General features: G+C 45.5%; 1 protein-coding gene across 9 annotated transcripts in view; it reads left to right on the top strand.

The window, feature by feature from the left end:
• EHF (ETS homologous factor) overlaps nt 1–13,012 on the top strand; it is a 52,979-nt gene extending 39,967 nt beyond the window's left edge. For all 9 annotated transcript variants that reach the window (XM_013994435.2, XM_021083195.1, XM_021083196.1 and 6 more), the window contains 4 exons: nt 85–153; nt 6,123–6,185; nt 7,881–8,076; nt 8,450–13,012. In XM_013994435.2, the coding sequence (XP_013849889.1) occupies nt 85–153; nt 6,123–6,185; nt 7,881–8,076; nt 8,450–8,549 (428 nt within the window). In that variant the 3' untranslated portion in view covers nt 8,550–13,012. The remainder of the gene's footprint in view (nt 1–84; nt 154–6,122; nt 6,186–7,880; nt 8,077–8,449) is intronic.

Below are 13,012 nucleotides of genomic sequence, written 5' to 3'. Positions count from 1 at the left end.
TATTAATTTTTTTTTTTTTAACAGCCAACAAGTTATGTTGGAAGGAGAGGGCTCTTAATGTCCTTTATCTTTTCATGGCCACAGATTTGTTGGACAGCAAAACTTTCTGCCGGGCCCAGATCTCCATGACAACTACTGGTCACCTTCCCGTTGGTAAGTTGTCCCCACGTCAGAGGCTGAGTGTGCCTCAAGGCAAGTGCTTGCTGAGAAGTAGTGAGAATGAGAATGACTAATGCCCTATGTTTCCACTTGGCAGGTGTGTTTCCCATTAAAAGGCAAAAAGGCAAAAAAAGGCTAGGAAAGCCTCATGAAATCTGCTTTTGAGCCCATAATTGTATACTGAAAATGACCAGCAAGGACACCTCTAGGAAAAGTGTTTGCCTCTTGTGAAACCAAGTCACTCCTTTTTTTTTCCCCCATTTTTTTAAAGGTTTATGCACATATAGCTGATGTGCAAAGTTGTGAGAGTTCCTGCTGTACGACAGAGTGATTCAGTTACACATATGCACACATCCACGCTCCTGCAGATTCCTTTCCCACATAGGTTATCACAGGACATCAGGTAGCGTTCTCTGGGCTATACCTCAGGTCCTCACTGGCCAATCACCCCATATTCCTCAGTGTTCACATGTCAGTCCCAACCACGTCCCTCTTTTATGACAACAGGAACTCTCTTTTCATTGAAAACCTGCTTTGGGGAGATACAATTATTCATATATGGGTATACTTATGGGGAAGAAGGCTCTATTTAATTGTCAACAAGCTGTTTTTGGCTTTAGAGAAAGAATATCTGACAGTGGAATTCAGAGGTCCGTGCAATGGTGGCGATGGTTTCGGGTAGAGGGGTAGCAACTGGAAATATCTAGAACCCTGGCAATCGCAGGTTGGTTTTTAAGTCTGGCCCTGACGGTTCATCATGTCTAATTCATCGGACCACCTGCACGTTATGAATTATGTTCATGTTAGTTGTATTTGGTCATGAATGGATATATCTGGGGGCTGTCCATGACTGTCGTTCAAGGTTATGGTGAGAGGGCTGGTCTATTGGGGCTTTGTGTTTCAGATCATGTTTCCCCTCGTCCACTGACAAACAGGTACATTACTAGGAGTGAGTACAGCAGGGAGGTGAAGAGAGGGTTTCCTGTTGTCCCTTGATCTGGGTGCCAATTTGTGGATCTATGTGGCTCTGTGAAATGCAGCTTAGACTTGTCACAAGGGGATCTGTCTTTTCCTGGAACTGAATTTGGAGCAACCTCAGAACCTAAAGTTTGATCTACTTCCTAATTTCAACAAGTGTCATGTGATGCTATGGACGAGGGTGGGGGAGTCGAGAAGTGAACTGGCCTTCATTCTTTTTTTTTTTTTTCTTTTTGTCTTTTTGTTGTTGTTGTTGTTATTTCTTGGGCCGCTCCCGCGGCATATGGAGGTTCCCAGGCTAGGGTCTAATCGGAGCTGTAGCCACTGGCCTACGCCAGAGCCACAGCAACGCGGGATCCGAGCCTCGTCTGCAACCTACACCACAGCTCACGGCAACGCCGGATCATTAACCCACTGAGCAAGGGCAGGGACCGAACCCGCAACCTCATGGTTCCTAGTCGGATTCGTTAACCACTGCGCCACGACGGGAACTCCCTGGCCTCCATTCTTAGCCTCAATTTAAATTGGGACGGAATTTAAAAGTGTTGGTGGAAGAAAGCACAGAATCAAACAACCATTCCACCACCCCTCCCCCTTTTTTTTTCATTTTTGTTTTTGCTTTTGTTGAGTGTGTTTTTGAGAACTGAAATAATGACGGCTTTTGGTTTGAGGTTCTTTAGGTCAAGCCCCTTCGAATGCGACAGAGCTGGGAGCCAGGGTAAATGCTTTTGGAATTGAGGTTAAGAATGGAGGCCAGTTCATTTCTTGACTCCCCCACCCTCATCCACAGCATTCACATGGCACTTGTTGAAATTAGGAAATAGATCAAACACTGGAAAGGTTCTGCCGTGGACTTGCCATTCTGGGGGAAATGAGCCAAGTGGGCTAAAAGGTCTGTGGCAATCACTGCCACTCCGTCAAGACCAAGGTTTTCAAGACTGAGGAAACCACCCTGGTCACCCTCTAACTTCCTTTCACGCTTCCTAAGGCGTCGCCTCGACCTGGGTCTTTGGCTTTGGGGCAGAAAATTCCAACGGAGAGTAAAGTCAAACCATCCACTTCCTGAGCCTCGGGGTGGTTAGGTCTTGAGGCACCTGGGAGACAAAAAAACCATAATCATAGCTCTGCTGCCCTCACAGCCAGGCCACCCTGCTCTCCTCTGTGTCCCCATTTGCTTTCTAGAGTCTCAGAAGCAATAGGGGCCAATGTCTGCTTTCATATTTGCAATAACAGGGAACTCACCGCCTCTGGACTCAGCCTATTGGACTCCTGAAGGGTCTTTCCTAAGAGGGTTTTCCTAGTCCGCTCTCCTTCACCTCCCTCGATTCTTCATCCCCCTGCTCTGGATTCCTATCCCCCGATTATAACACAGGCTGGAAAACAAAATAAGCCATCCAGGACTCCTATCAGGATTATCACTTAAAAAAATCAATTCAGCGCCTAGGTTGGTAAATTCTTTGCAATAACAGCCCTCCAGATGGGATAGGTAATTACAGCCTGGCAAGGATCAATTCCTTTCAGAATAGCTTAGTCTGTACTGGCTGGGACCAGAACCCCCTCCCCCGCCCCCCCAAAAGACCTTCATCATCATTGGTCTGAGCCTTTAGATTTCCAGCTCCCATGGCACAGAGTGCAGTTCAATATCTTGATATGTTTTAATGCAACTTACAAGCCGCACTGAGGTGAGGCCACATGTAAACTGATGCCCTGGCTGATAAACACAGGTGGAGAAGCGGGCTGTGTTTTGCTTTCTGTCGTCTGCTCATTTCATAAAACATCCACCACCAGTGTTCCCGATCCGCCCGATAGTCCTCAAGCCCATCATGCCAACTCAGGCTTGATGTGTTTATTCATCAGCTTGCCGAGCCTAGAGCGAGGGTGGCCTGGTCCATTATAACACTGAAATTTGTATATCCCGTAAAGAAATGGCTCACAGCTGAATCATATGCAAATGTTTCTAATCTTTGTTTCTGGCGAAGCAGCTTAGCTGAAGTCATGCTCTGGAACTCATCATAAAAGTGTGCCTTGGTGCTGCCCCTGCCTAGGCTGGACCTTGGCCTGAGGTGCCTGGGAGCAGAGCAAGAGAAAGCCAAGCTGGACAGCTTCCCCAGAGCAAGCCATTATTTTATAAGAATGACTCACTTAACCACATGGCTAACTTCAAAGGTTTTGACTTTTATTGGGGGTGAGGGGAAGACCCAGGGGGAGAGGCCGTCGTAGGAAGGGGAAGTTTCAGATCAAAGCATTTGAGTGCCGAGGCAGGTCAGCCATTCCACAGCTTGCTCCCCACGCACTAGGGACTGGCAGAAGAGGCTGAAAAAAAAAAAAAATCGAGTTTTCTTTTGCCTTTGGCTGCATATTCTTCCATATTTTTATTGGGGGAAATTTTTTTAGTGGGGGAGTTTCCTAAGTTGGTTGGAAGTCTAGCTGGGGTAAATGGCTGACATCTCAAAGGGAACATAGCCTCGTGGCGTAGCTGGTCTGGGGTTCTTAATCTGGAGTTCATGAACACTTAAGCGTGCCCAAAGCTCCTGAAGTTGCTTACAGAACTTCACGAGGGCACACCTGTTTGCCTTTTTCTGAGGAGAGGCTCCGAGGTTTCCATTTTATTCATAAAGATACCTTACCCCCCAAATAACTGACTCTATAGGAGCTCGCCCTTCCTAAACAATGACGGAGGCCAAGAAGCTGAGAGACAGTTGGGTTTTTCTGAATTCAACCCTGGCTCTGCAAGAAAGGGCCCCGCATCCCTCCTGGATGCCATTTGAAAATGAGCTTTGCTTGTGGCCTGCTGGGTAAATGCCACTCTTTGTCTGCAGAACAACGTGGCCCTGTCAGGGTGATGTATCACTTGGAAACCGGGGTGAATGCCAACCTGTCGCAATATTGTCACATCCTGATGGGATGTCGCAACCTCACCCTGAAACCTCCAGGGAGGGAGAGCGCCGTCTCCTCGCATTTCCTGTGAACGTCTTCTTCCAGGTTTCGGAGAAATCCGACTCAGGTGCAGGCTCTCCTGCTGACAATGTCAGGGTGGGGGGCTGGGGGTGAAGGTGGTGCACTGAACCAGAAGAAGGAGGTTTCCTAATCAGATCTCATTACATGTCTCTCCTCCACCCCATCATGGCTTTCCAATTTCTGGCCGCTCTGAGTTGTGACAGGCTGGGTGATCAACTGGGTGAATGCGTCCTTGCATGTTGAGAAACACACAATCATCACATTGGAATGACTTTCCCCCACTAACTAGAGCATTGCAGAACTGAACCTGATTCTTGGTGGGGAAGATGACTATGAAATCTGCTCTGTGGCCCCTTTTTTGGAAATGGCACAGAATGGTGGTTATGAGTAAAACCTCTGGGTTCAACTTGTTCCTGTTTGTATCCTGGCTCCACTTTCAGGCTGTGTGGCTTTAGACAAGTCCTTTGGTCTCTCTGTGTCTCGGCTCCTGCACAGCTGTAAACTCTGGTTCCTGCTGGTACCTACCGTATCACAGGGGTGTTGTGTGAATCAAATAAGGTGATTCGTGTAAAGTGCTGATCCCCGTGCCTGGTACGTAGTAAGTGCTCAAGAAACACAAGCTAGTCTTCTTAGCCATTTTCACTAGGGGCTAATGGTTTTCAAACTTTACTGAATCATGAAGCACTTTTAACAGTCTTGAAAGCTGCAGACCTTCTTCCTTGCCTGCAGTTTCAGTGTCTGAAATGCCGCTGAAGCCCACACCTCAGCCAGTAAACCCTAGGTTAGGGAGCCCTGATGTAATGCACACACAAGACGTGAGTTTTACTAGCCCCACATCACATAATGATTGGCTAGCATTTAGGGGCAGTTCTGTATTAAAGCTGGCAGAGGGCCTTCCCACCGTGGCTCAGCGGTTACTGACTAGTATCCATGGGGATGTGGGTTCAATCCCTGGCCCGGATCAGTGGGTTAAGGACCCAGCGTTGCCATGAGCTGCAGTGTAGGCCATAGACGTGGCTCAGATCTGGCGTTGCTGTGGCAGTGGTGTGTGCCGGCAGCTGCAGCTCCGATTGATCCCTAGTCTGGGAACTCCCATATGCAATGGGTGCAGCCCGAGAGAGAAAAAAAAAAAAAAAGCTGGCAGAGTGTTGATGGTGGGACTTTTAGATTAAGATCTGCTTTGGTCCTCCTGACCCTCAAAGTGCCCCCACCCCCACAGAACTAGATCACCTCGTTTTCTGTTGTCACAGATTTGCCTCTGCCATCTCCTTGTTGGTGATATTCACAAGGGTGACCATAATAAGTCATTTGTTAAACTAATCTGTGTTTCCATAGTCCACTGTGGCCTCTGTACTGAGTTCAGGCCAGTCAATGGCCCCTTTGTCAGGCTGATTAAAATGTAACTTTGCATGCCAAAAAGGCACTCCTCTAAGCTTAAAAGTCAGCTTTCTTTGTTATACATGTTTACATTTTTGTATTATGTACAGTCAAATTTAAAAAACCTAAAACTTCAATGACCTCAACCCTTCAACAGCCTCCCATCTCTCTCAGAAGAAAAGCTAAAATCCTCAAAAAGACCTCCAGGGCCTTCGTGATCTGACCCTCAGCTGCTCCTCTCTGCCCCTTGCTCACAGCCACGCTGGATTCCTTCTGCTCTGTGTGCGCCGACCTCAGGGCCTTGGCACTTACTATTCTCAGGCATGGAAGTCTCTTCCGCCACTCTCTGTGTCACTGTCTCTCTCACACCCTTCCGGTCCCCTTATCAGAGAGGTCTTCCGGGACCACATTATACTTAATTGCAAATTATTCCCATCGCTACACTTCTACCCCTACTTCTTAACCTGACATTTTTTTTTCTCCAGAGCACATATCATCTCAATTCTGTTTTGGGCACAGCCCACATACCTGAAGAGTGCCAGACATGTAGTAGGTGCTTAATAAATCCTGGTTAAATGAGTGGATGGATGAATGAAAATGATAATTGTAGGAAATAGGTAAATGAAGCAGTTCTCATTTTTTCTCTTTAGCAGAGTCACCTGATATGAAAAAGGAGCAAGATCACCCTACAAAGTCCCACACCAAAAAGCACAGTAAGTTGGCTGGCTTTCAGATGCCTCCTGGCCTTTCCCTTCGAGTGGAGAGTAATTGGAGGCGTCCAGTTTTTAGACAAATATTGTCTCTGCATGTTGCCTGCATTTCTTCACCTTGACTGAGTGAAAAGACAGTGTGAAAAGACAGGAGTTCCCGTCGTGGCTCAGTGGTTAACGAACCTGACTAGTATCCATGAGGATGAGGGTTCGATCCCTGGCCTTGCTCAGTGGGTTAAGGATCCAGTGTTGCCATGAGCTGTGGTGTAGGTCACAGATGCGGCTCAGGTCCCACATTGCTGTGGCTCTGGCGTAGACCGGCAGCTACAGCTCTGATTGGACCCCTAGCCTGGGAACCTCCGGTACGCTAAGGGTATGGCCCTAAAAAGACAAAAACAAAAAAAAAAAAACAAAAAAAAAAAAAAAAAACCACGACAGGAATTGCTTGCCAGCAAAGTAACCTCCTCTGCGGCTGTTTCTCAAAGTGGAAGCCCCATGAGGACAGCTTGCAGGCACGGGGGAGGGATTTCCCTTTTTCACACACAAAAAAGGGGGGTGGGGTGGGAAGAGGAGAAAGACTGGAAGAAACAGCGGAGGTGTGTTCTTTTTTTCTTTTGTTGAATGTTGACTTCCTACTTTTGTGGAATTGTTGTTCCAAGAAACGACTGTGTATTCTTAAGCTTCAGCAGCACGTTTAGGGAGCTGCAGGTCCCCTGATAATAAAACCTTATGAAAAGGTATGAAATATTAGAGCCATGGGGTTGGGGGAGGGTGGGGCATGGAAAGAAAACAAGGTGAGATAATCTGGAAGTTGTACTCTTTGCTGCTCCGGGTCGTCTTACAGATGAATGGACACAGCCCCTCACCTGGGCTGTGGGGAGAGAACCCTGCAATCCCAAGTCCCACGGGCGTGGACTTGAACTTGTTCTTGCCAATCTTGATTGCTGATTTCATCACAGTCACGGTTTCATTTTCAAATTGGCCCCCTCAACCTCCGCAAGACCCCTGCCCCCAAGGCGTTAAAATTCTAGAATGCTATCAAAGTGCATTTGGCTCAAGCGCAGTTGCTGAGTGGCAGCCGTTTGATGGGTCGAGGTTCTATATAAAAGTGGTTAAGGGAGTTCCCACTGTGGCGAAGTGGGTTAACCACTTAGTTTGTCTCTGTGGTGTTGCCAGCCTGACACAGTGGGCTAGGGATCTAGCATTGTCACAGCAGTGGCCTAGGTTGAAGCTGCATCTCGGATTGGATCCCTGGCCCAGGAACTTCCATATGCCGTGGGTGTGGCCAAAAAAGAAAAAAAAAAAAAAGGTGATAAAACATTGTTCTCCTGGGAAGTAACAAGTTGAAGGGATTCCCCAGCAATTTGTCAGCCATATTTAGAATAAACCTTGTGTCTCGAGCCTAGGAGATCTACGACCTCGTCTTTCGTCTTGGCTTTGCCCAGGTTAGCTGTGTGACCTTGGTCAAATCTGTTAGATTCTCCATGCTTCAGCTTTCTGATTTGTAAAGTAAAGCACTGTGCTAGTTCATTCTTTTAAATACCCGGTATTTGAGGATTCTGTGATGTGGTGTCACAAGCAGGTAGCAGGGAACTGAGTTACTCCTACTTAATGGGAGATGTCTCAACTCTAGGCTTCTCCTGGGCCTTCTTTGCTGTGACTCAGGCCATGAATAAACGCCTTTTTCCACTGTCTCAGATCCTCGAGGGACTCACTTATGGGAATTCATTCGAGACATTCTCCTGAACCCAGACAAGAATCCGGGGTTAATCAAGTGGGAAGACCGGTCTGAGGGCATCTTCAGGTTCTTGAAATCAGAGGCCGTGGCACAGCTCTGGGGGAAAAAGAAAAACAACAGCAGCATGACCTACGAAAAACTCAGCCGAGCCATGAGGTGAGGAGTTTCAAGTCTCCAAACGTGGTAAGGCCTTGCAACCAGTTCTTTAGCCGGCAGTCTTTTTTTTTTTTTTTTTGTCTTTTTAGGGCTGCACCTGCTGCATATGGAAGTTCCCAGGCGAGGGGTTGAACTATGAGCTACAGCTGCTGGCCTATGCCACAGTCACAGCAATGTGAGATCCAAGCTGCACTGGCAACCTCTACCACCGCTCGCAGCAACACCAGATCCTTAACCCACAGAGCGAGGGCAGGGTTTGAACCTGTCTCCTCATGGATGCTAGTCAGATTTGTTTCCACTGAGCCATGATGGGAACTCCTCGCCGGCGGGTCTTAATCTGACCAGCCCCTTGATACGATGTCCTTTGTTACAGATATTACTACAAAAGAGAGATTCTGGAACGTGTGGATGGAAGAAGACTGGTATATAAATTTGGGAAGAATGCACGTGGATGGAGGGAAAATGAAAACTGAAGCTGGTAACACCTCGAACACAAACCCACCCCAAGTGACAACCAATCAAGAAGTCCTCAGACATAAATATTTCAAAGACTACTTTTCTCTGATATTTATGTACTTTGAGGGGAAAATGAAACCACATCTACTTCTAATGGGAAGAAGGAACAGGACCGTTGATAAAAAATTATTTTGTTACTTTTGAAGTATGTCCTATATGGGGAACAAACGTACACAGTTTTCTGTGACATATGATGCTCTATGTGGTTTGTGATTTGTCGTTGCCTGCATTGTGAAGTTCTTTTCCGCTGCAAGAAGAACAGTTTGTAGCCTTGTGCTTCTTGCTAAGGAAAAAAAAAAAAAATCAGAGGGCATTAAATGTTTTTTTATGCAGAATGATTTAGGAAAAGGAGATGTGTCCCCCCCACAGAAGCATCCATCCACGTGGCCTTGTCAAGAGAGGTGAGCATGGTTGCCAGGATGCACATCGGGGTCTCAGCTTGATGGGCTGAACCAGGAGGATGCTGGGAAGTTTAACCTGACCTTCAGGAGCCTGTGAGTGGAGAAGGAGGACTTCCAAAACCCCGGGCGGACTGTAATCACTGCATAATCACATGGCTTTCATGTTTAAATCAGCGAGAAGAAAAATGGTGGAGGGGCTTTATACTCGTTCAGGAATGATTTACCTGGTGCTAAGGCTCTCTTCCCTTCTCCCCCTTGGAGGATGGGTGAAAAACATCAGTTGCCACCTCTGCTAACTGTTAGTAATTTAAGAGAAGGTCCAGCCTTGGTTATTTTTACCCCAGTTGCTTGCTTTGCTCTGGTACTCCCAAGGTCCATGGTTTCTCAATTGGCACAGCTGACACTTTGGCTGTCTTGTTTTTGCTGTATGTTATTTGGCTGCCCTGCGTGTTGTGGGATGTTCAGTAGCATCCATGACCTCTATCTACGAGATGCCAATAGCACGCTGGTCCCCGAAGTTGTGACAATTAAAATATCTCCAGACATTGCCAAGTGTCCCCTGAGGTGCAAAATTGCCCTTGATTGAGAACCACTGATTGAGCCAATCAAGAGGATGGTGGTGATCAATTCTCAGAACAGCAGAAAAATAAGACCTTTTAGTCTTGAGAAGGAAGCAAAAGCAAGACATTAAAGTCCACCTAGTTTTAAACATTTTAAAATTATAGTTGATTTACAATGTGCCAATTAAAGGCAACTTAGTTTTTCACTTTTAAAATGTTTTGGACAATGGGTTGAAATATCTAGAGGGATTTCTTTTCAGAACCTCAGGTGAGAGCTGAAGTCAGAAAAACTAAGCAAGAGCTAGCAATAGAACACATTTTCACAGAGTAACAATTATATTGCAAAAGGAAATCCTGAGAGAAGAATGTATATGTGAGAGAAAGAGGGAGGGAGGGAGAGGGAGAGAGAGCTAGTTATTAGTTCCTGGGAAAAATCTTTGCAGATGTTAATTCTTACAATTTTTCTTCTTTTGGATAATCTCTTTCCTGTCTCATCTTAACTCATTCCAAAGCGAATGATGTCTTGCCTAGATTTGCATCCAGAGGAATATATATACATATATACGTATACATATATGTGTGTATATATATATGTGTATATACATATATGTATATATATGTATATATGTATACATATATGTATATATATATATATTTTTAAAGACAAAGAAAAGAAAGGAAGGATGGAAGAGAAAAAACCAGAAAACTCAGTTCAGGAGCTCTGGTCAGTAAGGAGCTGGAGACTTTGCAGTGAAGGCTTTGCTCTGGGTACTTAGAGACTTATCACCAGACCCTGAAATCTGGGAGGAACGTGAGCCTGGAGGCACTTCGAAAATGAGTTTGAACATCCAGATCCCTTTTGCAGCTTTGCTCTTTGGCTCCCCACGTCCTTGGCCTTGTCCTCCCTCCTGCCTATTTTGAATTCAGGGACAAAGACATGTACCAATAAGAAGGCGTGCTCTTCTCATGTACTGATGGGGTACTTACTCAGCTGAGATAAGCTCAAAGGCTGCAGAGTTTTGTAATAGATTCAGAAGGTTGTTAGTATGAAGAATTAAGAATTTTGTCCTAATTATAATGAGAGCCATTATGGCTGGTGGCCTTAGCACATAGCTTAGTGAAATCAATGCCCTTCTAAAGGTCCCACCAAGTTGTTTATCTTTCTGCCTGGCTTGGTCATCTCCACGAAGGTGTTACTCAGTGTTGTCAAGGAGCAGTCACTGAGGGAACTGAAATGACAGTGAGCAGCCCAGATCTGAGACCTTCCTGCCTAAAAGACACATCGTGCTTGCCAAGCAAGGCTAAGGAACCACGAGGCTTTCCAGCATCTGATTACACTTCACACAGAATGACTTAAACCTGCAGATATTTGAATTAGTGTAAGCGCACAAATGTTTGTGTGTCTGTGTCTGTGTCTGAATTGTGTGAACTTATTAGGGACGTCTTCTCACTTGCTCTCTACTCTTCCATCCCTGGTTTTGCCTATTCATCATTAAGCTGCCTGGATCCTTCTCTGAGCCGGCCCTTCCCCAACCTGTAAGTTTCTCACATTCCTCCAGACTGGCCTTGGCTCCTTTGGCACCCTCCTCTCTCACTGAGGAGCAATCCTCGTTAGGTAGTGAGTGAGTCTGGGGCATACTGACTGGAACACTGCAGACAGTTAGCAGATTGTGTTATTTGTTGAAAGTGACAGTTTCTGGCAGCTGGTTCCTGCTTCAATAGGATGGCATATGAAATTCTCAGCGTATCTATTGTCTTGGCTTGAGTTTGATGCATTTGTTACATGTTGTTCATGACTTAGACAACTCAAGACAATTGAGCCATGCCAACTTGGGGTGTGAACAGAATCCTTCCCACCATGGTGTTGCAAAGGAGAGCAAGGTCCCAGAGACAAGCCAGTATCAGGTGAAACCCCCTTCTTTTGGGGACTCACAGTTTCTCACTTGAGACGCTCATCTGAGCTGAATGCTCCTATGGTCACCACACATGGTCTCCTTAAACCCTCCTTAAGAAAAGGCTTTGGCTCTTATTTGTCCCCCTGCCTATGGGAACCTGAGGGAGGAAATGTATTGCTAAGACTTTACCAGACTCAGATCATCTGAGGCTTCTAGATATTTGACTTAATAAAATTTGAGCAGTGTCCTGTCTCCCGGGAACATACCTACAGCATCTTGAACTTGCTTTCTGAGCAGGGCAGACCCAGGTGATGATGAGTTTGTCTTTGAATATGTTTGTCCTTCTTCAAATCCTTACCTCGCTAGACTGTAAACCTTTTGAGGGCAGGGATGATATCTTAACAACATTGCTTTCCCGGTACCTGGCATGATGAGACAGGTCCTCACTAATTATATGTTAATGAACGAATGTCTCCTAGAAGACGACTCAGCTTAGGAGGCCGTATCCACAATCGGGACATGAATTGTTGCTTCCCTGGATGAACTGGCCCAAACTTCAAGGACATGTTATCTATCAGATGAACATTTTACTGTGAGACTCTTTCCTTTGCCTTCCTCCCTGCGCTGAAGTGAAAGCAAGATAGGGTTTGGTTCTCCAAGTCAATATTCGTTGTGAGCGTATTCTGTCACCTTACTAGGAACTGTGAGACTTTATCTGGTGTAAGAAGCCAGCAATGAACTTTTAACCTGTTTTAACCAATGAAGAGTACGAACGTGTTTATATGATGTAAATTGCTATTTAAGTATAAAGCAGTTCTAAATTTTAGTATTTTTGGGTTGGTTTGTATTTTCTTTTTGAAAAATACTGAAGGGTCTTTTGATAAAGTTAGTCATGCTCGCTAGATTTTAGTTTTACAAGTGTGTTGTTTTTCAAATGTAAAAAAAAAAAAACCTAGGAGAAGTTAAAACAGTAAGAGGGAAAGGCAATTATATTATTATCCGATAGTTAAAAAAAAGTTTGTGGCGCGCCTACCGTGTGAACAGCCTGGAGCCGTATTTGTGAGGAGCTTATCAAAGAATGGGGTGTGATCGATACTCCACAGAAGCCCACTGGAGAGATCCTTCCTGTTTCCTGTGTGTCAGTGGGAAGAGCAATCACAAGATCAGAGCTCAGTTAGCCCCAGCACTGCTTCCCAGGACTCCATTTCTGGAATAAGAGATAGAAAGAACATTGTATAAATACTTATTGAGAAGGTGGCTCAAGAACCACTGAACTATAGGCACCTTCACCAGTTTAGCTGAACCGGGGGATGGAGCTTTCTGTAACTATCTGCATAATTCCTGCTTCTCTTCCCATTGGCTTCTGGGTTGACAATTTATGGAAAACAACCCTACTGCCACTATTTTTTTTTTTAAGTCAGAAATCTTGCCCTGCAAACTATGTTAAATTCAAACTGAGTAGTTCTGTTTTATGAAAGAATTATATTTTTCAAAATATGGGGTTTTTTTGTTTGTTTGTTTGATGGGTCCCAGAAAACACTAATAAAAACTACAGAGACTAGCC

The sequence above is a fragment of the Sus scrofa genome, chromosome 2 (genome assembly GCF_000003025.6).
Source record: "Sus scrofa isolate TJ Tabasco breed Duroc chromosome 2, Sscrofa11.1, whole genome shotgun sequence".
Taxonomy (NCBI): Eukaryota; Metazoa; Chordata; class Mammalia; order Artiodactyla; family Suidae; genus Sus; species Sus scrofa.
Note: the sequence above shows the minus strand (reverse complement) of the source record. Positions and strands in the feature narration are given on the sequence as shown.